The sequence below is a fragment of the Castor canadensis genome, chromosome 4 (genome assembly GCF_047511655.1).
Source record: "Castor canadensis chromosome 4, mCasCan1.hap1v2, whole genome shotgun sequence".
Classification (NCBI taxonomy): Eukaryota; Metazoa; Chordata; class Mammalia; order Rodentia; family Castoridae; genus Castor; species Castor canadensis.
Window position 1 is genome coordinate 142,214,028 of NC_133389.1, and position 22,914 is coordinate 142,236,941.

The 22,914-nt window shown below is 37.3% G+C and overlaps 1 protein-coding gene across 2 annotated transcripts in view; it reads right to left on the bottom strand.

Annotated features, from left to right (window-relative positions):
* Stat4 (signal transducer and activator of transcription 4) overlaps positions 1–22,700 on the bottom strand; it is a 95,051-nt gene extending 72,351 nt beyond the window's left edge. The window contains exons 1-3 of one of the 2 annotated variants that reach the window (XM_020158148.2): positions 22,570–22,700; positions 20,076–20,204; positions 18,390–18,534 (exon numbers count right to left, since the gene is read on the bottom strand). In XM_020158148.2, the coding sequence (XP_020013737.1) occupies positions 18,390–18,534; positions 20,076–20,203 (273 nt within the window). In that variant the 5' untranslated portion in view covers position 20,204; positions 22,570–22,700. Of the gene's footprint in view, positions 1–12,165; positions 12,268–18,389; positions 18,535–20,075; positions 20,205–22,569 lie in introns of those variants that run through there. The other variant, XM_074071294.1, reaches the window with a different exon arrangement.
* Between the last annotated feature and the right edge of the window lie 214 nt (positions 22,701–22,914).

Below are 22,914 nucleotides of genomic sequence, written 5' to 3' on the forward strand. Positions count from 1 at the left end.
CCTAAGAAATAACATTTCTTTAATATTCAGAAAGACATAGTTGAAAATAATCTGCTTATAAAATCAATGTAGATTTGTGATAAATTAGAAAGAATAACCTTATAGAGTTAGAAGTTTTTAAAAGCCATATTGCATTCAATGTAGACAAAGATGGTGCAGTTTGGGAATGGTCCCCATGCTGGTTGTCTTTCTTGGTCAAATCCCCAAAGTCCTTAGCTCCAAAGTAACTGCTTATTGTAATTTCTGTCCTCTTCAGTGGGTTATAAACACCACGAAGGCATAAAAGGGGATGCCTCTGCTTGTTTTTGTTGTTGTTGATTTTTTTGGTGGTATTGTGGTTTGAACTTAAGACCTCATACTTGCTAGACAGGCACTCTACCAGTTGAGCCAGGTCCTCAGTCTTTTTTAACTTTTGGTTACTTTTTTCAGATAGGACCTCACATTTTTGCCAGAGGCCCACCTGGGACCCTGGTTCGCCTATCTCCCCTACCTGCCTCTGGAGCAGCTGAGATTACAAGTAGGTACCAACATGAACACAGACTGCTTATTGCCTGTTGTATCCCCAAGATCTGCAGTGTCTTTGTAGACAGCCTTCTCAATACATACTTATTGGATGAATGACTGGAAACAAATGCACTCAGACTTCTCAGAAATGACAAAAGGGGATGAGGTAGACAGTAAATAAATTTTTGAGAATCCATTATCTCCACTTGAAAGGCAACCCAAACATTTCCTCTTTTTGGAGAGGCAAAAACTAATGTGTGTGAGAGCTACCTGTGGGTTGGCTTACATTGCAGAGGCTAGGTTGTACCCATATTTTATAATCACCTATGGAGCTTTTTAAAAACTCCCAGTTGACACAGAATCTCTAGATGAGGCTGAGCATGGCTGATGGTTAAATTTGTCTCTAGGGATTCTGATAAGGAGACAATGTTGACAGCACTAATTGAAGGGCCTCTGTCCCAAACTTGTCTGCCTGCAAGAATCACCTGAGTTGCTCAGTCCCCAACCAACCATACATGGTTTCAAGGTAGTTTTTGTTTGGTTGGTTTTTGTGTTTTGTTTTGTTTTTAGTGGTACTAGGGTTTGAACTCAGAGCTTTGCATTTGCTAGGCAGGTGCTCTACCATTTGAGTCACGTTTCCAGCCCTTTTTTGCTTTTGATACTTTTCAGGTAGGGTCTGGCATTTTTGCCCAGGCTGACCTGGATGGTGATCAAATTACCTATGGCCTCCCTTGTAACCAGAATCACAGGCGCCTGCCACCACACCTGTTAAATGATTGAGATGAGGTCTCTTGAACTTTTTGTTTAGGCTGACCTCCAACTGAGATCCTATCTCCACCTCTTGAGTAGCTGGGCCCAAGGATTTTAAATCTTTGTCAGTTTGGAAACTAAAATGTAGTGTCATGTGAGCAGAAAAGCACTCATTTCTAATTCTCTCTTTTTTTTTTCCCTTTCTGCTTGCAACTAGTCTGCTTTTCTTTTTTCTTAGCAAATTAATTATACAAAGGATTTTCATTATACTATTTCCATACATGCATGTAATATCCTTTGATCAAATTTACCCATTTTCTAATTCTGTAAGGCTGTTCTGACTTCAAATTTTACCTTCAAAAAGTTGCCATTGCTTTTAGTTTAGTGCTATCACAAATGTAATTTATCACAGGATTGTTTTCCAGGGTTTCTTCTTGTACTAAAATAATACTTCTACAACTTTCATTAGACTATATCTTTATTATTGTAAGTCGATTCTCATCTATCTAAAGCAATTTCCGCATGTGATTAAGGGTCAGGATGAGTTGTTTGGACGGTAGGAGATGTGAGAGAGCAGAGAAGGAGAAATCGATGTGCATTGTAATGGCGCACAGAGCAGGGTGTGGGCTGGAGCTTGATGGAAGTGGGAGGAAAGAGGACTATGTCTTGTGCAGAGGGCATAGCAAGAAATGAGCAAGAGTCTATTCCAGGAATACAAACCACCCATATCCTAAATCCACTCTTGCTCAGTAATTCTGAATGTTCTTGCCTGGAATACATCTCTGATTTGTACCCACATGGCTCCACCCCACCTTCCACCTGCTCAATCAGAATTGAAAGTGGGGGCTGCAAATCTACCTTTTCAACAAGTTTCCCAAGTGATCATTATAATGAAACCTTAACTGAAGGAGGTGAACCTATTGCACAGTTCAAGAGGAAGATAGATGGGACAGAATGTCCCAAAAGAGAACTAAATGCAACAAATTAGTGCTTCTGTCAAAATAAATCAGATATACCATTTTTCATTTATCAAACTGGCAAAGATTAAAACACTGTATACCACTCAATGTTGATGATAGAATGAGCTTTTACACACTGTCAGGGAGGCAGTGTGAACTGGCAGATTACTAGAGAACCATCTGATGATTCTTATCAAAGGCCTTACTTAACATTTTTCACACCCTTTGACATAGTAATTCCATTTTTAGAAATTTATCCTAAGGCTGCGGTTTCAACACTGGCATTTTATAAGAATCACTCCTGAAGCTTTTATGAATTACACATTTCTGGGCCCATGCCCAGGAAAGTCTAGGAATGAGGTCTACTACAAATTTGGAGTTTTAAAAAGTTTTTTTTTTTAAGTTCAAGTACTAGAAAAGTCAAAAGGTGAGAACCCCATCTTCCACTTACTTCCCCACTGCCTTGCCAGCAGTCATGCTAGACACAGGGTTCATAGGATTCAGTGTGGGTTTTTTGGGTTTTTTTTCACTCAATAACATACATTATAGTCATTCTCCCACTTCAGCATACAGTCATGGGCTGCATGATGACACTTTGCTCAACAAAGATTGTGATGGAGTTGAAAATTTCCTATGTCATTTCCTAGTGACAATGGAGCTATTGTAACATCAGAGCACAACACATTAATCAGACGACTATGATTCTGGTGTAAACAAACCTATTGCACTGCCAGTTGTGTAAAAACAGCACGTATAATTCTGTACAGTACATAGTATTTGATCATTGCTGTTAGTGCTTTATGTATTTACTTTGGAGAGTACGCCCTCAACTTATATTTAAAAAAAAACAAAAAGAAAACCTTAACTGTAAAATAGTGTGTGTTGCACAGGCAGCAGCCTAGTGTGAGTCAGTATAGAATCTCTCTATCAGAAGGTCATGTCCAGTAACTGACCTACACACCGTCTAGGTTTGCATAAGTACGCTCACACTGCGGTGAAATCACCTAAATACATATCTCTCAGAATGTGACCCTATTGCTAAGTGATGGGTGACTATTCAGATCTATCTAAATGTTTTTGCTTTATTTGGTACTTAAGATGATACTATTTTCATTTCATTATACATGAAATTGGTTTAAATTGTATTGTAAAAAATACAATTTAATTGCATTTCTTACAGAGTAAATCACATTATATAATTTGCAGTAGGTTCATCAATTAAAAGGAAGCTTATTTAAGATTATCACAAAGGAACCCCCCCAAGACTAAAACCAATTTTATCCATTTCAGTATATTATGTTATTAGAATTTTGGTATATTCATAGCACTGTATTGTAGCATGTATAGAAATACTTCAACTCAATCACTGGACATTTAAGGATAGACATTCAAATTCATTTTCAAGTTTTTTTGCTATTATAACTAACAAGACAATGAACATTCTTATATGGCTGTCTCCCTGTGTGAGTTTCTATAGGATACATATCTAGAAATGGACTTGTTTTGTCACAGTAAACTTGGATATTGCAAATTACTTTCTAAAATGTTTTTACCAAAAGTGGCAGGCAACCTGTTCACCAAAATTCGTGCTTCCTCTGGGATAAGATGCAGTTAGTCTGAGCAAGTAGGTGTTGGTAGCCTAGCCAGAGTTACACTAGGATAGCAACCACTGCATGGTATGGGAGGCATGGAACTAGCTCCTGCTAAAGGGATGCAGATATAAGTTACATAAGCTGTTTAAAAATCATTAGATATGCTACTGGGCTACATTAACAAAAAAGGCAAAACCTACAGGAACTCAGAAATAAACCCTCTGCATGGCTGAGGACTCCTGTGGTTTGATGCGCAATCACCTAATAAGAACTAGCTACCTTTGAGAGAAGACCTGAAACCAAAGTCGTTCACATGCTTGTCAATGCTTGTCAAAGGTCTTCTATGGCTACTTTTGCCAGGTACATGTTTATTAATTCACTTGTAAAGTTGGCATCGGGAATTTAAATTCAATTTAACATTTTAGTAGAGCTAAAAAGAGTTACAGATTTGAGAAACTAACAATCCACAAAATACAGTCTTTATCTAGTAATGCATGGAGATCTTTTTTTTTTTTAAGATGAGATGATCTTCCATCCATCTTTTGATCATTCAGTGAGCAATGGAGAAGTAAGTTTAATTTATAGAGGTAACAAAAGGGGGCATTTCCTGGGGATAAAAGTAGGGTTTAGGAAAGCTGTTCATGTAAAATTCCCTAGAGACTTAGATAACAGGAAATAGAGCAAGGTGGTTTAGCTGTGGTTTTTCGAAGACAACAACAGCAAAGGATGGGATACCTTAAGGGTCCTTCTCTGCACTGTATGACTTCATTATACATGAGAATGTAGGAAGGGAGAATGAGAAGTGTTAGATACCAATTATGGCATGGTTTTGTTCTTCCCCTGAGTAGAATGCAAACTTTATTTTATATCAAATTAAGCTTTGAATTTCCAAAGTACAAAATATCAATTTTTTCACATCAAATAAAGAGTCAGGAATGTCTGCCATCATATTAAAAAAAAAACTCTCAAGATAAAGTTCAACAATAAATATAGCACTTTAAGAAGATAATTCAAAATTCATATGAGATTTCAAATTTCCCTGTGTTTATAAAGATACAGTGAAGTAAGAATTAGAAGCTTCTTTCTAGAGGACTGGCTAAATTATGGCACACCAGTAAGATGTGAAAGACTTACCTAGAACACTGTAAAACACAGTTAAGAGAAATTAAAGGCCTGAGTAAATAGAAGAATGTTCCATATTAATGGACTGGAAGACTCAAAATTATTAAGATATCAACTTTTGATGAATGCATTATTCAATGTCACTCCAATGAAAATCCCAGCAAGTTTATCAGTGGAAATTGACAAGCTAATTCTGATATTTATATGAATGTTCCAAGGATAAAGAAAAATCAAAACAATTCTGAAGAAAGAGAACAAGATTTTTGACTGACTACAATCAAGGCATTACAAATCTATGATAATTAGCTACATTGGTACAAGGAAAGACAGACTTAACAGAGCTCCACATAAATACAAGTGTCCTCATTCATAACAAAAACACCATTGCAATGCAATGAGGAAGGGTTGATTATTTTTACAAATGGTTCAGGGTCAACTGGATATCCATATGCAAAAGGTCTTCCTTGACCTCTACCCACATATCAGATGCAAACGTCACTTCTGAACAGTCATAGTCTAAAATATGAATGGTTAAGGAATAAAGGTCTCAGAAGAAAACCTAAAAGAATGTCTTTATGATTGAACACAGCAAAGATTTTTAAAACAGTACACAGAGAGCATTAACTTTTAAAAATTGAAAAATTAGACCTCACTAAAATTAAGAGCTATTGTTCATCAAAAGAGACTATTTTGGGAGGCTGAAAATGAAATACACAGTGTGCAAGAAGGTATTTACAAAACTTCAACAAGTACTTTAAAAAGAGGATATCAAAATAGCCACCAAGCATAAGATTCTCAACATGCTTAGTTATCAAAAGAAAACAAATTAAAATTCAATGAGACACAGCACTACACACACACTAAAGTAACCAAAGTGAATAAGAATCTAGAACATGTGTTGGGCAAGGAAGTGGAACAACTGAACTCCAATAGATTTTTGTGGCAGTATAAATTAGCACAGCCACCATGGAAAGTTGTGTGGGGTCATCTCCTAAACTAAACACCTGTAATATCTATTACCTAACAAGTCTACCCCTGGGAACACAATCAAAAGAAAGAAAGCAAGAATATATGAAAACAATTCCATTTACAATAGCCTCAAAAAAAAAATCAAATACCTAGTGTAAACCTAACAAAAGATGTGAAAGACCTCTATAAGGAAAACTATAAACTTCTGAAGAAAGAGATTGAGGAAGACTATAGAAAGTGGAGAGATCTCCCATGCTCATGGATTGGTAGAATCAACACAGTAAAAATGTCTATACTTCCAAAAGTAATCTACATGTTTAATGCAATTCCCATCAAAATTCCAATGACATTCATTAAAGAGATTGAAAAATCTACCGTTAAATTTATATGGAAACACAAGAGGCCACGAATAGCCAAGGCAATACTCAATCAAAAGAACAATGCTGGAGGTATCACAATACCTGACTTCAAACTATATTACAAAGCAATAGCAATAAAAACAGCATGGTACTGGCACAAAAACAGACATGAAGACCAGTGGAACAGAATAGAGGACCCAGATATGAAGCCACACAACTACAACCAACTTGTCTTTGACAAAGGCGCTAAAAATATACGATGGAGAAAAGACAGCCTCTTCAACAAAAACTGCTGGGAAAACTGGTTAGCAGTCTGCAAAAAACTGAAACTAGATCCATGTATATCACCTTATACCAATATTAATTCAAAATGGATCAAGGATCTTAATATCAGACCCCAAACTCTAAAGTTGGTACAGGAAAGAGTAGGAAATACTCTGGAATTAATAGATATAGGCAAGGACTTCCTCAATACAACCCCAGCAGCACAGCAACTAAGAGATAGCATAGATAAATGGGACTTCATAAAACTAAAAAGCTTCTGCTCAACAAAAGAAATGGTCTCTAAACTGAAAAGACCACCCACAGAGTGGGAGAAAATATTTGCCAGCTACACATCAGACAAAGGACTGGTAACCAGAATATATAGGGAACTTTAAAAACTAAATTCTCCCAAAATTAATGAACCAATAAAGAAATGGGCAAGTGAACTAAACAGAACTTTTTCAAAAGAAGAAATTCAAATGGCCAAAAAACACATGAAAAAGTGCTCACCATCTCTAGCAATAAAGGAAATGCAAATTAAAACCACACTAAGATTCTACCTCACCCCTGTTAGAATAGCCATCATTAGCGACACCACTAACAACAGGTGTTGGTGAGGATGTGGGGAAAAAGGAACCCTCTTACACTACTGGTGGGAATGTAAACTAGTACAACCACTCTGGAAAAAAATTTGGAGGCTACTTAAAAAGCTAAACATTGATCTACCATATGATCCAGCAATATCACTCTTGGGGATATACCCAAAAGAATGTGACACAGGTTACTCCAGAGGCACCTGCACACCCATGTTTACTGCGGCACTATTCACAATAGCCAAGTTATGGAAACAGCCAAGATGCCCCACTACTGACGGATGGATTAAGAAAATGTGGTATTTATACACAATGGAATTTTATGCAGCCATGAAGAAGAACGAAATATTATTCGCTGGTAAATGGATGGAATTGGAGAACATCATTCTGAGTGAGGTTAGCCTGGCCCAAATGACCAAAAATCGTATGTTCTCCCTCATATGCAGACATTAGATCAAGGCCAAACACAACAAGGGGATTGGACTTTGAGCACATGATAAAGTGAGAACACACAAGGGAGGTATGAGGATAAGTAAGACACCTAAAAAACTAGATAGCATTTGTCGTCCTCAACGCAGAGAAACTAATGCAGATACTTTAAAGCAACTGAGGCCAATAGGAGAAGGGACCAAGAACTAGAGAAAAGGTTAGTTCAAGAAGAATTAACTTAGAAGGCAACACACATGCACAGGAAATCAATGCGAGTCAACTCCCTGTATAGCTGTCCTTATCTCAAGTAGCAAAAACCCTTGGTCCTTCCTATTATTGCTTATACTCTCTCTTCAACAAAATTAGAGATAAGGGCAGAATAGTTTCTGCCTGGTAGCGAGGGGGTTGGGGGGAGAGGGAGGGGGCTAGGGGGTAAGAGAGGGGGTGGGGGATGGGGGGAGAAATGACCCAAACATTGTATGCACATATGAATAAAATAAAAATTAAAAAAGAAAAAAGAAAGAAAGCTATAAGTGAAAAAAGAGAAAAATATAGATACACACAGAAACATGAATAAACCTCATAATGTAGAATGGAAAAAATCTAATCTCTGCAAAATTTCATTCATATAAAGATCAGGACAAGCAAAAGAAATCTACAGTAGTGTAAGTTAGAATGGCTATCATCTCCATGAGTGGTGTTGACTGGGAGAAGCATGGAAGAGACTTTTGGGTATAGGGAATGTTCTGTCCCTTGATATGGTGGTAATTATATTTATGCATATTTTTAAAAATTCACTGAGCTATGAAATCAAGATTTTAGTACTATACCATATGTATGTATATGTACATAAAATACACCAACAAAAACATTTTTTAAAGTGATTGCACTTTGCTTTAAGAGCATTGTATTAAATATTACACAATATTAGACCTCAACCTACATCTCTTTCAGTTTGACTATATAACTTTCTCATGAAAACAGAGTGGGCAGTGAAAAAAAAAAAGTGGTAGAAGCATTTTCTAAGTGAATCTCTAAAAATTACTTTGTAGTTTTACTGTGCTTTGGTGTGTGAGGAACCTCAAAATTGTGTGTATTCCTTTACCCCAAAGAGTCAGAGCTCTTGACTTAGCTCTTAGAGAGTTAATATTGGTTCAGAAAGACCATGTGCCCCTCTCCAGGTGAGGGCTAGTTCTTGCATCCTCTTGAGTTAGTGCATTTCCTCTCAGTAGCCAGATGCTTAGTGTCTCTCTCCTTCCTCTGAAAGCTTTCCTAAACTCTCTCCCTTCAGTCCCACACCTGGCCTGTCCTTCTGTTACGTGTACCTAATGTTCTAAATGCACTGCTTTGCAAAGTCAATTTCTTCCATCCTTAGAAATTGCTGATTTCAGCAAGAGAAATCTTGTAATCTAAAGTAGTTTTTGTGAACCCTGTCTAAACTGCACTTGCCATAATGTATCATTTGTTCCATCAGTTAAGGGTACTCATTCATATTTTCAGTGTTAAATCCATTTAATTTATTAAGACACATTTATTAAGAGCTCATTTATGTGCTGGACTCTGTGTTATGCACTGGGAATGCAAAGACAAATGCCTGTAAGATGCTCAGTCTTGTGGGGAGACAGGCAAAATACTGTATATCACTTAGAATCTGTCAGATTCATCTTGTTATCCTCTTTCCAAACCTAATCTTCATTACGCATCAATAGCCAAGTGGTAACCCAAACTAAATGGCTAAGTCATCTTATTTTCTCTCTCACCAGTTCCTATCTATGCACTCATTGCATGCCAAGTCTCTTACCAAATTATCTCAGAATTCCAGCACACATTTTCATCCCCATCACCACTGCCTAGCTCAGCATCCTACACCTTTTCCACTGAACTGCTGTAATAATGGCAACTAGGCCTCCATCCATGTCTGCTACTCTAATCTCACACTGTCGCCATGGAAATCTCCAGCTCTGCCTCTTTCTGTTCACTAGGAAGACTTTTTATAGTTCAGTGAAAGGAATACAAGAATCTAAAGGAGGAGATATGGTAAGCTTATGGTGTGCTCAGCTACAGAAAGCCAAAGAGAGAGAAATTTTTTCCAACATAAATCCTGGAAAACATGGGGTAAGTTATGAAAGGTACTTTTTAAAGTTTTAGATTGCATTACTTATTCTTCTACTCCCATCACAGATAAAATGACAGAAATAAGTAGGTCCTTGACATTACAGGCACATGAGGGCCTAATTCTTTAGCCACCGAGGTGTTTCTTGGCTACTTGTATCCATTTATACCTCACCAGGCACTTAGTCACTGGGGGAGGGGGTGACATTACAACATTCTTGGCCAAAATGGCCAGAGGATTATGTGATAGACTATTGGAGATCAACCACCTATCAGTCCTTGACTCTGTTCTCATTGTTGAGAGGAAGTAGTGAGGATAGGCAGGGGTCAGTGGGCAAGTCTTTCATTCCCAGGTCACTTCCAAAGAAGGCAGGAGTGAGGGTCCTGAGGGCTCTAGTAGCTTAGTGAGAAAATTAGCTTTTTGTACTGGGGATTCAGGCTTAAGCACCTGCCCAGCAAGCATAAGACCCTGAGTTCAAACCTCAGTAATAGAAAAAAACATTCTTCCCCAAATTGTGAACTTTTTGTTGGGCATTTGTTCACACCAGTTAAAGGCAGTCACTCAGTGCCTAAGAACTAAATTTACATAACTACTAAGAAGTTATCTACTTTATCAATACTCACTTAAATCACAATTTCAAAGCCTAACATAAATTAGCTTCTAACTGGATTATATTACTTTGTTTACAAGCAGATTTATTTGTGTTCCCATTTTTATGCTTTTACTTGCTAAATCTGCTTTTTACAAAATATATATACAAATGTTTCAAATGACTTAAGGTGAAAAGTGTTGTGAACTATCTCAGTTTTGGTTTAAGTATCTCTTCGGGAAGTTTCCATATCACAATGATGTAGAACAGTGTAAATAGCTACTGGTCTTCATCTCTATGCCATGGGGACTACTAAAAGAGGAAACTAAAAACAAAAAAACTTACTAGCAAAATGACACAATTTTCCTACTTTTAAAGTGAATATCTGCCCAACCTTTTCTTCATAATCACCATGACATTCCCAGCGCACGAAGTCAATGGTAGTAAAAAACACAAGACTTTGAGCATCTTCTTATCCTTTCTCAAGTAGCATCTCTTTCTCCAACTACCTTAATGTCCTTCATCTCACTGGGAGCCATAGAAATCTAATGTGCTCCCTGACCATGAATTGGGGCCAGCAGCTCCTCTGCGAGCTTCTGTTGAGGCCATTGGGCCAGCAGATCCCAACTGATGGGCTCCCCATCAGTTCCTGGATGCTTTGTGGGGCTGATTTTGCAAGTACCTAGGAGGGCCTGTTTCTAAGACAAAGTCTTGTACTTGACTTTTTGTTGTATGAACAGTTTCAGGTTTTTTCCCTCTTGATACACACAGCTAGTTTTTGTGTTAAAGAAAATAAATTCTGTCTAGTCTCTGGATGATATGAGGAGATGGAGAACAGGGGCTAAAATAAGGAGAGGGAAAACTTTCAGCCTCAGAATTCTCCAATAGTCTTTTTCTACAGTATATAAATGGTGACTCTTTCTAGAGAGAAAATCAGCTGTGGACATGGTTTTAATAAAAACACATATTCACGTCTCACTTTGGCATAGGAACTTTGATGGTTCCCCATTGCCTGAGTCCAAACTGCTTAGCATAGCAGTCAACATCCTTTACAACCCATTTTTAATGCTTAAAGTGCTTAGCTAGTTGTCATGTTCTTGCTCTGGCATTTCCTTTTATATAAGCATCCCTATTCTTAACAAAATATAGCATTTGCAGGAAAAATGGGAGATTGCTGTGATGAGCGAGATAAGCCAAATTTAAAAGGACAAATATCACATATTCTTGCTCATTTGTGGAACCTAGAACTGAAATGATGATGGTGATAATAATAATAGGACATGAATGTATGTGGGCGACTGGCTGTGGGAGATCCACAGGAGTAGGTAGGGAGCAAAGTAAAGGATATTGGGGGGTGAAGAAGATCAAAGTATGCAACACATACATATGAAGACAGCACAATGAAACCCAGCAAATACTAAAAAAGGTGGAGGAAAGAGTGGGGGAATGGAAATATAATGGATGGGATGAACTTGTTCAAGGTACACTGCACACATGTATGGAATTATCACAATGAAATTCCTTCATATTATTAATGTATGCTAATTCAAAAATAAAATTAAAAAATAAGATTCCCTTTTCTCCCTCTCCTCTTCAGTCCTGAATCACCCTTTTAGAACCAGCTTGAATGTTCTCAACTCTGCAAATTCTGACAGGATACCTCTACTGTGGAACTTACCATAGACTCATAAATATTTGTACTTTGTCTCCATTCTAGATTGAAAACTCTTTATATATAAGAGTCTTATTATGTACTCATCATATCTTCAGAAATTAATACTAGCCATATCAAAATTAAAATCCATATGATGGAATAAATTTAACAAATATTTATGGGGTAGGTACCCAACGTATTCCAAAGCAAAATATATGAACCTTAGTTTTAAGAAATCCAAACTGGGCCAGATGCTAGTAGCTCACACCTGTAATCCTGGCAACTCAGGAGGCGGTTCAAAGCCAGACTGGGCCTTGAGATCCCATCTCAACCAGCGACTGGACATGGAGGCATGTGTCTGTCATCCCAGCTATATGGGGAATAAAGCAAGACCTTAATAACCAATGCAGGGTTGGAGGAGTAGCTCAAGCAGTAGAGCGCCTGCTTTGTTTTGCAAGTACAAAGCCTTAAGTTCAAACCCCAGTCTCGCCAAAAAAAAATAAAAACCAAAAATGAATAAAAATTATGTCCAATTGTACACAAATTAGTTATTCTATAAAGAAGACCTAGACTCTAGCATAAACGTCAGAATTCAGGAAGAGACAGAATTCAGGGAAAAGGAAAATAACTTTGGACTCATAATGGTTTTTTAAATCATTTTTAAAAAGAAAGAGCAATCTAAATAATCTTGGATAAGACAAAGGCTTATCTTTCTTATGAAATGATTCATGGATGAAGTTTCAGGTGGTGGAACTTCAGTTACTCATATTCAAACAAAATCTCGGCAGCTAATTTATATTTTAGCTTAAATGACACAAATATAGGTCTCTAATCCTTTGAAATGAGTGCTGTGATACTGGCACCAGAGAATTATCTCAAAGGAAGACAGATTTTGAGGGAGTGTTTGGGAGAAATAACTATGGAGTGATTGACAAATCGCATGATTGACAAATTGCCTCCCCTCTCTGAGTGGCAAAATGGCTTAAAGAGTAAACTCTCAACTCAGAGCTCTTTTAGGTTTTAGGCTGTGGTCATCTCTTTTCTTCTCTTTGTGTGTGAGGGGAAGGAAGAGGAGTGAACTGAGAAAGCAACTGGTTAGTGGATAAGATCTGGCGGACTCAGAAGAGAAAAGACACTGAATCTTTTCTCAGTGTGTAAAACAATGTTTTGGGTTTGGTTTTTTTCCTCCCTTGGTATTGCAAAATATATCTCTATTCCTCCCTTAGTCATGTTAACATTCTCACTTCACTGGATATGCAGAACCAAAACCAGGATTTTAAAAGCCTGTACAAGAAGGAATCCACCCTTAGTTCAATTTTCTAACGCATTTTTATTCAAGCTGACCCAAATGCCTTCCAAGAAAGAGGTCGTGATGGTGCAGAGCAGGACATGTAAGATTTGGGTCACACTTGCACGTGTCCCCTTACACCCGCCAAGTTTCAAACTCTCACTAATGGAGTTGCTATAACAGCTTGTGAAAAATTACTAAACCACAGAGTTAACACCAAAACTCTGAACCAAAGTCTTCTAATTGAGAGAATTTTTTTTCTATTATCAGACAAAATTGCTGACACCTAATTCCCCACACTTTGCTAATATTAACTTTTGAGTAATAGTCATAAATTTTGTGGAATCTAAAAACCAAACCCAGGAAATGTGAACTTTTTAGAATATAAGCTTTATAGTAAAAAATTGTATTCCCAGTACTTAAAATGTGACTGATAACATAGTAGATACTTATTAAATATTTTTGACTAAATAAAGTTTTTTCTATATAATATTTTATGAAATGACATAGAAAGTACGAAAATGAAGAGATGGATTCATTTACCAGTCAGCAAATAATAATGAAAAGAAAAATACACAATAACAACTTAAGATGAGAAATAATAAATGGGTCAAAGAAGTATATTGTTATTCATTTTTTAAAAGCTCAACTTACCAATAAGGTATTATCTTGAATCTCTACTCCTCATAACACAATATCAAAATATATAAAGCAAAAAAATTATAGAAATTCAGTAGCGGTTATAAATCTACAATAATAGAAAAGACTACAGCAGCATGGCACTCAAAAAAAAAAAACCATTGATGGAGGCCGATTGTGGTAAGTGCATGCCTGCAGTCCCACTCAGGAGGCAGAGGCAGCACACAAGTTCAAAGCCAGCCTGGGCAGAAGGTAGCAAGACCCTATCTCAAATAAATAAACAAACAAACAAACAAACAAAATGGCTGAGGTCATAGCTCAAGTGGCAGAGCACTTGCCTAGCATATGTGAGGCCTGGGTTCAATCCCCAATCCTGGAAAAATAAATAAATGGAATTTCCTTACAAGTTTCCCCCCACTTCATAAAAAAATCACAACTTGTAATCACTGAGTTTTGCCCATTTAGTATATGTTATTTGGATTTTTTTCCTAGCATCTTCTTTTATACTTTCTATTTCTTCTGCACTGTATTTTTACTGGAAATTTTTTTATGCATGCTTCTGTGATTAATTTCCTTTAGTGCTTCTTTCTATGAGTATCATTGTGGTGAATAACTTAGCTGGGTATAGAATTTTAAATTGAGGTAATCCATCAACTTGCATACAAGTTTTGTGAAGAAATTATTCTGTCTTCTTGTTACTATCTTTTATTTCTTTATAGTAATATATTTGTTTTCTTGTGACTTTTATGGTCATCTCTTTCTCCCTGGTTTTGTTTTGCAGCTTTGTTTTGTTTTTATTATTCTTGGGATGCCTTATTTCTAGAATCTCAGAATATATGGAAATCATCATGTCTGCTATTACTGCTACTAATCTATAATTTTTTTCTTAATTTTTTATTCTATGATTTTCCTTAGTTTTTGGTAAGCTTCCCTATGCATTTAAGTAGGTTATAAATTACCTAATATTCTAGTGTTGTATGTATTTTATAGTAGAATGGTTCTTAAGTTTACCTAGCCAGAAATAGAAGTCAAAGCTGGAATCATGGATTATTTATACACTACAAAAGCACTACCAATTAAAGTATACAAAAAGTCCCTCTTAAAAATGGGAAGGGTTATATCCATTCATAAAAAATAAACAGCAAAAATAAATACTTGAATAAAGCTAGAAACAAAACACAAAGGTAAACTGAAGAAATAAGATGGATATACCACCCGATTGGCATATGATCTGTGATCTAACAAGTGTGGGTGAGAACATGGAGCCAGAAATCTTACCCTATTGCAGAGTGTAAATTGGTATAACGGTTTTTGGAAAATAATTTTGGCATTAGTAACACAATTTAAAACATACAGAATCCAGGATACAGCAATTACACCCCTATGTATATAGCCTAGAGAATTTCTTGCATGTGTGCACCAAAAGACACACACAAGAATATTCCAAGCAACATTGAAGTAGCAAAGAAATAACCCAAGTTCCAATCAGAATAAAATGGATTAATTGTGATAGATTCATATACTAGAATAGTGTTGAGCAATGCAAATTAATAAACTACTGCTACACCAGGAACTATGTGGAGGGAGGAAAACAAATTGCTGAGCTCATTTATGGGAAATTCAGTAGCTTGTAATATATTGTTTAGGGATGAAACATATAGGGTAAAACTAACGAAAAGAAGAGACTGATAAATGCATGTTTCAGATCAGTGTTTCCTCTGAGTGGAGAGATAGCAGGTGGAGTTAGGGACGGAACGTTAAGAGGCTTCAAAGATAGTTGGGTATAAAATGTCAATGATAGCTAACGAGAGCCACTGTTCTCTGTTGCTTCATGTTACAAGGGTTGGACAGGTGCTGAATTCCATGATTTCCTTGGTTAATACCAACTGAATATTCTAGATGAGAAACTAAGATCGTAAGTTTTGGACATTCAAGCTGGTCAACACAAAGTACTACTGTAATCAGCTCAGGGAACCAGAACTCAAGAAAGGCCAATGTATTATGTGGATTTTTGAAAGAGTGTGTTATTCTGTTTTAATTTTCTTTACAAGCAGGACTGATGTTCACTGGGTATGCAACAGTGAGGTTAACTCTTTTCTGGTTGTACCCTACATCTTTTTTGACCAGACAGTGCCTGTTCTATCTTAGTTGAGAAGGAGCTTCAATGTCACTCCTAACTCTAAGAAAATATCTCAGACAAGCCTAATACATCACCAGCATCCATAAAGCAACGTCAACAGATGGTAGCCCAATGCCCTCACAGCCAGCCATGGTGACCTTTAAAGTACTAGACATTCTTAAGCATAAAAGTCCTCAAATATTATATCACTATTGAGACCTTCTTGAAAAAAATCTAAGCAGTTAAAAATGACTTAAAATTTAAAACCTCATGAATAAAGAAGTATTGATAAAAGTAGTTCTGGTGAGCACTGAATCTAATCATATACAAAATTACAGAAATATGGATTTTCAATCATAACAGAATGACTACGTAACTGACAAAAATCGAGGTGGGGATAACAGGTGGAAGGAAATTTAAGTATGTTAGTTTTCACATGTATAATAGCATGAAATAAACAAATAACTGTCTAAAAGTGAAACATATAGTTTAAGAAATGATAAATATATCCCACCTCTTAATGCTTTCATATTTTTCTCACTAAACCTGAACAGGATTTGTTTGGAAAACATGTTTTCAAAAGCATATATAATATAATTCCACTTTTGCTGCAAGTAATCGTATGTAGTTTATTTATCCAAAAATTGTTTATTGAACGCGTGTCTCTAGGCACTAACAATATAAGAGTAATTGGGACAAAATCTTTCCCTTCGTGAAGATTACATTCTTGTGGCAAGAAGTAGACAAACAGGGCTGGGCATGGTTGTGCACACCTATAATACCACCTATTATAGGGAGGCAGAGTTAGGAAGATAGTGGTTAGAAGCCAAAACTGATAAAACATCATCAGGTATGATGGTACACACCTATAATCCCATCTACCCAGAAGGCAGAAGTAAAAGAATCAACATCTGAGGCCCACCAGGCAACAGTGTGAGACCCTATTCAAAAAACAATCTAAAAAGGCAAAAAAAAAAAAAAAGGGTGGTGGGTTGGGAGCATAGCTCAAGTATTACAGAATCTGCTTAACAGGTGTGAGCTCCTGAGTTTGAACCCTAGTACCACCAAAGGAAAAAAGAAAGAAATACACAATAAAGAGGAGATCAGAGGTTGATAAGAGCCTTGAAGGAAAGGGACCTGGGAGTTTGGGGTATGTGTGTGTGTGTGTGTGTGTGTGTTTGTGAAAGAGAGAGAGAGAGAAACAGAGAGAGATAGGGGCATCAGTACCAATCTCACCTTCCATTTGGATATGTACACATCAGAGCCAGGACTTTGAAGTGTTGGAGATGGTAGCTGCAAACTGATTATATACATGTATACGCATGTAGAGAGATATCTGGCTCAATCAATGCCCATCAAATGTTATTATGGTTATTTCTAACAAGTAGACTTTGGATTATATCATACTTATTTCTTTTCATTTGCTTCAACTTGCAATAGAAACCTCAAGAATAACAATCCAGAAATCATGCTTTTAGGTAATTACTCAAATGAGTTGAAATTTATGCTAATAGTAACTTTATTAAAAATTGCCAAACACGAATAAAACCACGATCCGTCCATAAAGGGAATATTATTTAGTGACAAAAGAAAAGACCGATCAAACCATGAAAAGATAAAGAGAACCTTAAATGCTTATCGCTAAGAGAAAGAAGCCAGTCTGGAAAAGGCTGCACGTATGATATGCGGGCACCTGTATGACAATTATAGAAAAAGCTAACTCTATGCAGAGTAAAAAGATCAGCAATTTCCAGGCACTCAGTGTGGAGGGAGGAAGGATGAACAACAGAAGGACAGGAGATTTTCGGGCAATTAAACCTTCAGTACAGTGGTGGAATGGTGGACATCGTGACATTATGTATTTGCCAGAATCCATAGAATTTTACAGCACAAAAAGTGAACTTTTTTTGGCAGGGGTGATACTGGAGTTTGAACTCAAAGCCTAGTGCTTGGCACCCTACCACTTGAGCCATGCCTCCAGCCTAAACAATCAATTTGAGTGCAACCTTGGCTTTAAGTTAATAATAATGTATTAACATTAATTCATGCTCCTAGGATGCTGACTCTTACAGATGAGAATAATACTAACTGTAATTGTTACAAAAGAGACAAAAGCAAGGAAAGGCTAGAGAATAGCCAGGATCAGCGGGTCTTTAAATCTCTGTTCTGTGTCATTGAACTTGGTAATAACGAGTAAACGAGTCACCTGAGTAAACGAGTCACCTAAATAACACACACCCTCTCGTTTTAGATTCAAACTTCCATGAAAAATTAATGGGTGATAAAATAAAACCAAGCACAAAATTTGTGGATGGTGAGATAATTTAAATTTCTTTTACCCTAAAATCTGGTTTGAAAATGAGGTAAGGATATATATTTGATTATTTGTTACTGAATTTAAGACTTATACATATAAATATTTTGAAAAGGTAGAATGCATCCTCACCTGAAGTACTTTTCTAATTCTTTTTAGATTGTGTATCAAGAGCAGGTTTTTCTCTTTGGAAACGCGACCTAACTGGTCATCCAGTTGTATTAACAGGTTTTGAAGAAGAATTGTTGCCATGGTTTCATTGTTAGAAGCTGCCTCCCTAAAAAAATAAAAGTGTTATTACTCCCAGGAAACATTTTTTTTACCACATGAATCTTAAAATGTTAATGCTAACACCTAGCGTTAGCTTCACCGTGAAAAACATTTAGAGGCTTTTAAAGATTAAATTGCACACAAGAAAAGGTGTTCACCATACTCGTCATTGGGGAATTGTAAACCAAAGCTACAATAAGATACCACTTCTCATTTATTAGGGTGGCTTTTATCAAAACAAACAAACAAAAAAACAGAAAACAAGTGTTGGCAAGGATATGAGAAATTGAAACATTTATGCTTTGATTATGGGAATGCCAAAATGGTGCAACCACTGTGGAAAACAGTATGATAGTACTTAAATGTTAAACATAAAATTACCATATGATCCAGCAATTCTATATCTGGGTAGATATTCAAAAGAAGTAGAAGCAGGAATTTGAATAGATATTTGAATACCACTATTAGCAACTTCACTGTCAATAGCTAAAAGGTAGAAACAACACAAATGTCCATTGATAGGTGAACTGATCCAACAAAAGATAGTGTATATATACAAGGCAATGTCACCTTCAAAAATGAAGAAATTCTTATACATGCAACAACACGAATGAATCTTGGAAACACTACACTGAGTGAAATAAATCAGTCACAAAAGCACAAATGCTGTGTGATTTAACTTATATGAAGCACCTTGAGTAGTCAAATTCATAGACAGAAAATAGAATGGTGGCTGCCAGGTGCTGGCATAAGAGGAACAAAAGTTACTGTTTAATGGGTAGAGAGCTACAGTTGAGAAGATGAAGAAGTATAAGACGATAACTGCACAACCATGTGAATAGACTCAATGCCACTGAACTGTATGCTTCAAAATGATAAAGTTTATGTTGTATTTATTTTGCCACAGTTAAAAAAAAAAGATAACTGAAGCTAAAGAGAAAATTCAATGGTACAAGGTGAATAGAACATGGCAGAATGTTTGCGAATGGAGCAGTTTCATTAAAAGCAGCTTTAGGGGGTATTTCTCACATATTAAAGGCTCAGTATAGGAAATTCTGAGTGTTATTTGCCTTTTAGTTGCTCAAGTTCTAATTGGGTAGAGGAAGCAAGGAAGCCTGTTGATAATACAAATTCATTAGACTGCTGGGACAGGACAGGGAATGTTTTGGGGAAGAGTTTAAAAGCTTCCTAGAGACAGTGGAACAGAAGCCCCTAAAAAAAAATGTTCATTTACATTGAGTCTATGATAGAGAATTGACATAACAGATTTTCTTCTTGTTTTCTTGGTTTTTTTTCTTTTTGACACATAAAAAATTGGGGAGGGAGTTACAGAAAGACAATGCACTAAAATCGTTAAGCTTTTCACCTATAGAGGACAAAACCAGAAAGGACAATGGTTCCCCTCCTTTGAGAAGGCTTTCCAAACCCTGAAGATGTTCACCTGAAAAGACTGCATGTACTGAGACAAAAGTGGAACAGAGGATAAGTGCACACAGGCAAAACATAAAGCATTACACATCAACATCTAGGGAAAAGGTTTGATCCTACCAGTCCTGATTTTCAATCCACTGAGCCAGCAGATGTCGTATTTCCATAGGAAAGTTGTCATCATAGAATTGATCAACTTGCTCCAAAAACTTGATTTCTAACTGTTGGACTTGATTCCACTGAGACATGCTATAAAAGAAGGAGTAAAATTATAGTTATAAAATATGATCGATTGATAGCTAAGGACATACTTTCTTCTTTCGTTAGATTTTAATGACTATTGCTCATTAGTGAAGCAACTGGAGTAAAAGTTCTAGACTTCTATAGTCACTCAAAGAAAACAGAAAAGAAAAAAGTGTTTTTAAGTCAAAGATACAGCAGTTCCTCTGATTTTTTTCATAAGTTATCCCTAATGAAGGAGACAGCCTTCTTCCTCTGCCCCCTAGCCACATCCTTTATTGCTCTGACATAACTTCCTATTCTCCTATTCCAGGAAGCTTTCACAACCCCCCAAATACCCCCACATCCTGCCTCCCAACTTTCTACAGGAATCTGTATTTTCACCCATCTCCCTCCCTGTCCCCTTGCTCTCTTCTAGACTATTAGACTCAGAGCAACTTGAAGGCAACCCAGCATTGACTACACCTGCCATAGTCCATCTAAGGTTTTATTTATGAGGAATGCACACACACACACACACACACACACACACACACACACACACACAGAGAATCTTCTTTTTCATAAAACTGCCTAAGTCCTTTTTTTAAATTTCAGATTTATCTAGCTTCTAGAGTCAGCTTTATGTTCCTGACTTGCAATCTAATTCTGTGGTAGCTTCCTGAAGAATTTCATGCATGCATTTTCATGGGTTCTAGTTCTATCAGTTCAAAGTACTTCTAAGCCAATAAATATTTTCTATTTCTCTCTGTGGTGATCCACTATGACTGGGCAAAGCTTTTAAATTCTACTCTTAATTTTATTCTTGTTTGTATGTGATAGTACCTCAAATACCTTTAAGTAAACCTCAAGTTACTTAAGAAGGAAGAAAAAACATTTGATACAAAAGTATATGTTCCCCCACACAACCCATTCTGCCAGTGCAGATGCTGTCAGCATATTTCTTAACTCAGGAAAATTGATGTGACATTGTCTCCTTAAAAGTACAGCCTTTTACTGCCTTTTAATGTAGAATGCTTACTGTTTTATCAGTAATACTAGGTCAAAGAAAACTTTTACCTGATTAACCAACATAGTACTTCAAACATATCCCAAAGGTTAAGTTAAGGTTTCCTTTTGCTTATAAAGCATCATGATAATAAATTTCATATATGTATACTTCAGGTTTCAAATGGAACCATTTTTAGGATCTTTTCCTTGAGCTCCAGTAAATGATCTAAAATGTATACGAAGAAAATTGTGGCAGACATTTTACTAAGAGGAAGCAAGTGGGAAAAGCGATGATCTTCAATTTGTATATTACTTCATAATTTGCAGACCTTCACACATTTACTACTCTAGGCATACTGTAAGTGCTCAGTAAATACTTATTAAATGAAGAGGGAGCAACACTCCTGACATTGCTATGAATCCAGTAGGTGGATAGTAAGCATCACCTCAACTTTAATAATGAAATAAAAAAAAAGGTAAAATGATGTCTACCCAAGATGTGCAGTTCCCAAGGACAGACCTGAGGTCTGTCTCAGTCACACTATCCAGAGACTGTGTACTTAGAATTCACCCAAAAATTGGAGTATCTATTTCCACATCACCATTAGCATTGTCCTGCTATCGATCTATCATTTATTCTCATAATGACATGAAAAACCGGAGTTGAAATAGCATTACAATTCTAATTGCTACTCTTGTTAAACTGTTGCTGTAATTCGGATGAAAATCTTAAAGCACTTTTAAGACCTGAGTCCTGAGCCTCCTTTCCAAAGATCTGAATTCAAGGATGGGAGGGGGGGGGCCAGAGAAATAAGGAATAAATGGTCTAGGACATTCTTCTGCATTGCAACCTCTAGAAATAAATGTTTCTTTGCCTCTACGGGCTCTCTATGCCAAGACACCCTGCCCACCCCTTCTGGAAGCTGGGTGCCTGTCTGTTCTCTTGGGGCGTTTGGTTCCACCTTCTGGGAGCCAGTGGTGCTGCGCTGGCTCTTTGAGCCCTGGGCAGATCTGCCCTACAAAATCACTCGCACTTAGCAAAGCCAGAATCTCTAGCTACCCTCACTGCAGGCTCTTGTTCTGCCAAACTCTTGTCAGACATCCCGGTTCTAGCGCGGGCTGAGAAAGTGGAGAGGGTTGACCCTGAGCCCTCGCAAGTGTGGACACCCCTCCCAGCCGCCACTCCATCCACGGGTTCTCGGACCGCCAGGCTTCCCCGGCATTACGCGGGGGACCCTTCTGTTGCGACCATCACGCCTCCTCACACTCTCCAGAATGAAGCACCGATCACAATGCCAAGAGCAAGGCGAAGCCCCAGCAGCATCCCGCACAAGCGTTTCCTCCTGAGAAGAGGCCACGCCAAAATGAGCTCTGCCCCGCTTACCTGACTCCCTCTCAGCCTAAGTCCCCGCAGGCTCAAGTCCAAAGTCAGAATCGCCCTTCACAGCCCCCGGGACACCGCCGCTGACGCCATGTCAGAGGGGATTTGCATTTCTCCACCCACTTGAGGCTTTCCTGTGCGTCACTATTTGAATCTCTGGGACTTTACTTCAGTCAGTTCCCACCCACTCTATTCTAGAAACACTAAAAGGAAGAGTGAGAATGAAGCCCCTTTGCAGGGTGCCGTCTTCCCTCTTTATCCCTGTCAGCCACTCTTGCAACTGCAGGTGGAAGGGTGCCAGAAGAAGTTTGGGAGTGGGGGGCTACACACTCATTTTTTTTCAGTGGT